The 2,500-nt window shown below is 44.0% G+C and overlaps 1 protein-coding gene across 2 annotated transcripts in view; it reads left to right on the top strand.

The window, feature by feature from the left end:
* LOC123512442 (dimethylglycine dehydrogenase, mitochondrial-like) overlaps positions 1-2,500 on the top strand; it is a 46,719-nt gene that overhangs the window by 22,998 nt on the left and 21,221 nt on the right. For both annotated transcript variants that reach the window (XM_045268859.1, XM_045268858.1), the window contains 3 exons: positions 765-1,013; positions 1,216-1,411; positions 2,288-2,487. In XM_045268859.1, coding sequence (XP_045124794.1) covers positions 765-1,013; positions 1,216-1,411; positions 2,288-2,487 — 645 coding nt within the window. The remainder of the gene's footprint in view (positions 1-764; positions 1,014-1,215; positions 1,412-2,287; positions 2,488-2,500) is intronic.

Below are 2,500 nucleotides of genomic sequence, written 5' to 3'. Positions count from 1 at the left end.
TTGTTGTTCTTGCTGTTGCTGTTGTTGTTGTTGTTGTTGTTGTTGTTGTTAGTCGTAAAGTATTGTCTTTTTCAATAGCACCTTCCAATATTTTTCTACATTTTTTAAGTTTGCTTCATCTTCTAATCACTACGTTTTCATTTAGATTGTCCCGTCTTGTATTTACTATATCATCTTAATTTTTTTACAATTTTCAATTTGCTTCATCTTGTATTTGCTATATTCTCCCCACTTTTAGGGTTGCTTTCTCTTGATATTTTCACTGTCGGTTCCCGATTTCTTTCAACCTTTTTTTTTTTTTTTTGTCCAAAACTCAGCTAAAATTAATTTTGTTCCCTCTAGTGATTGTATTTTTTTTTTTTCCTTTCATTATACGTATTTATTAAGTTGACATAGACAAGCTTACGACTACTACCTACCCTCCCTCCCGTCAACGCTCATGTCCATGAGCTAAGAAGATCCTTGTAATGGTAGTACATTTAGACAACACAGTGTACGTAACAACACAAACTCAGGACTAGGAATATACCTCTTTTTACCGGTTAGTGGTCACGTTTCTAAGCCAAAGAAGGTCGTGAATATGGCGGAATCAGACCTAATACCTTTCCCCTTCAATACAAACTCACAACAAATTATGTGTTTTTCCCGACAGTGTTCAAATTTTTGGACAAGGTTGTCGTGAAAATGGTGGGATCAGACCCAATATTTTTCTCTTTAATTGCAAACTTACAGCAAACTATATTCTTTTTCTCGTCAACGTTAAGGTTTCTGGGCCAAGGAGGTAGCGAAGATGGCTGGCTCAGACCTTCCTCTCGTACCCAACCACCACCAGTATATTGTTACTTCCACCGTGCCGGAGGTGAAGGCGCTTAAGAAGGAGATCCCTGTCCTGAGGCACCTGGAGGGCTCTTTCTACCTGAGGATGGAGCGAGATGGCCTGCTGGTGGGGCCCTACGAGTCCGTGGAGACCATGAGACAGTGTGAGGACTGGGTGAGGGACAGCGTGCCCAAAGGTAGGTTGCATATGCTTACTGGCACACACAGACACTCTCTCTCTCTCTCTCTCTCTCTCTCTCTCTCTCTCTCTCTCTCTCTCTCTGTATAAATTACGAAGTAGGAAGAGCGTGCCCAAAAAGTATATAATGCCTGCTCTCTCTCTCTCTCTCTCTCTCTCTCTCTCTCTCTCTCTCTCTCCGCTGTGTTTCACTGCCTCAGGGTTTGGGAAGGAACTGTTTGAGCCAGATCTGGAACGGCTAGAGCCCCACCTGGAAGTAGCAATGGAGCTTGTCCCATGCTTCGCCAACGCCAGCATCCAGAGCGTGGTGAACGGGCCCATCACCTACACCCCGGACGTGCTGCCGCTGTTGGGCCCAGACATCCTACCCAATATGTGGCTCGCGGCGGGCTTCGGGTGAGCACGGCCTTGGAGGAAGGGTGTTTTATTGTTTTAGTGATGGATTGACAATATCACCACATTATTGACAGGAGAAACAGTTGATCATTTCTGATAGTTGTGGTGAGAGAACAAAGCCTTTCAGATCACCTCTATTACTTTCAAAAGTCAGTACTTGACGTGACATTTTTAGGAGTATTTTTGGTTTTATTGACAGACTAACAAGGTTTTTCTATTATTTTACAATAGAAATCTTCTTGAAAACCTGACCAATCATCTCTGTGGCCTTTGAATACAACCGTAATGAGAGTAAAAGTATTTTTCAGTACTACCCAGAGAACCATTCTGTGGCTGAGCAGAGGAAAGACCAATGTCAGAAAAAATGCAATGTTGCTAGGGCACTATGAAATAAACTTGTCAGCCCATCCTTCCCATAGCCTTGTATATATTTAGAAGTAGAGATTCAAACCCCTCCTCCAACATTCTCCTCCGCCCCGGGGGCCATTTTACTACTATTGGTGTGACACTATAAAACCCATCAGTCTGCCAGGCCATCCGTCCCTCGGCAGTTCAGAAGTAAAGATGCTTACACCTCTTTCACCGTTCGTCCTGAAAAAAAAAAAAGCCCCATATGACCCTGTTGTGGTGCTATGAAATCACACTCTCAGTTCTTTATATATTTTGAAGTAAATATTCAGTCTTCCGTCATTCCTCTCCACCACGGGCCCCATTTGACCCTATTGTGGCGGGGCTATGAAGTCAATCTACCGGCTCATTCCTCCATCACAGTAAATATTCATATTCATTAACATATTCATATATTCATAAATATTCATATGTTTCCTCTACCAAGGATGGCATATGATCCCTTATCCTTTGCTCCTGATCACCCAGGTACGGCATCGTGCACGGCGGAGGCATCGGTAAGTTCTTAGCGGACTGGATCCAGACGGGCGAACCTCCCTTCGAGTTGAACGAGTGCGACCCGCTGAGGTTTGGCTCCTGGGCCACGGACGACTATGTGCTGGCCAAGGCGAGGGAGAGTTATGGCATGAACAACGCCATCACCTTCCCACACGAGGAACGATTTGCAGGTACTGTATTTGT

Source organism: Portunus trituberculatus, chromosome 33 (genome assembly GCF_017591435.1).
Source record: "Portunus trituberculatus isolate SZX2019 chromosome 33, ASM1759143v1, whole genome shotgun sequence".
Classification (NCBI taxonomy): Eukaryota; Metazoa; Arthropoda; class Malacostraca; order Decapoda; family Portunidae; genus Portunus; species Portunus trituberculatus.
Note: the sequence above shows the minus strand (reverse complement) of the source record. Positions and strands in the feature narration are given on the sequence as shown.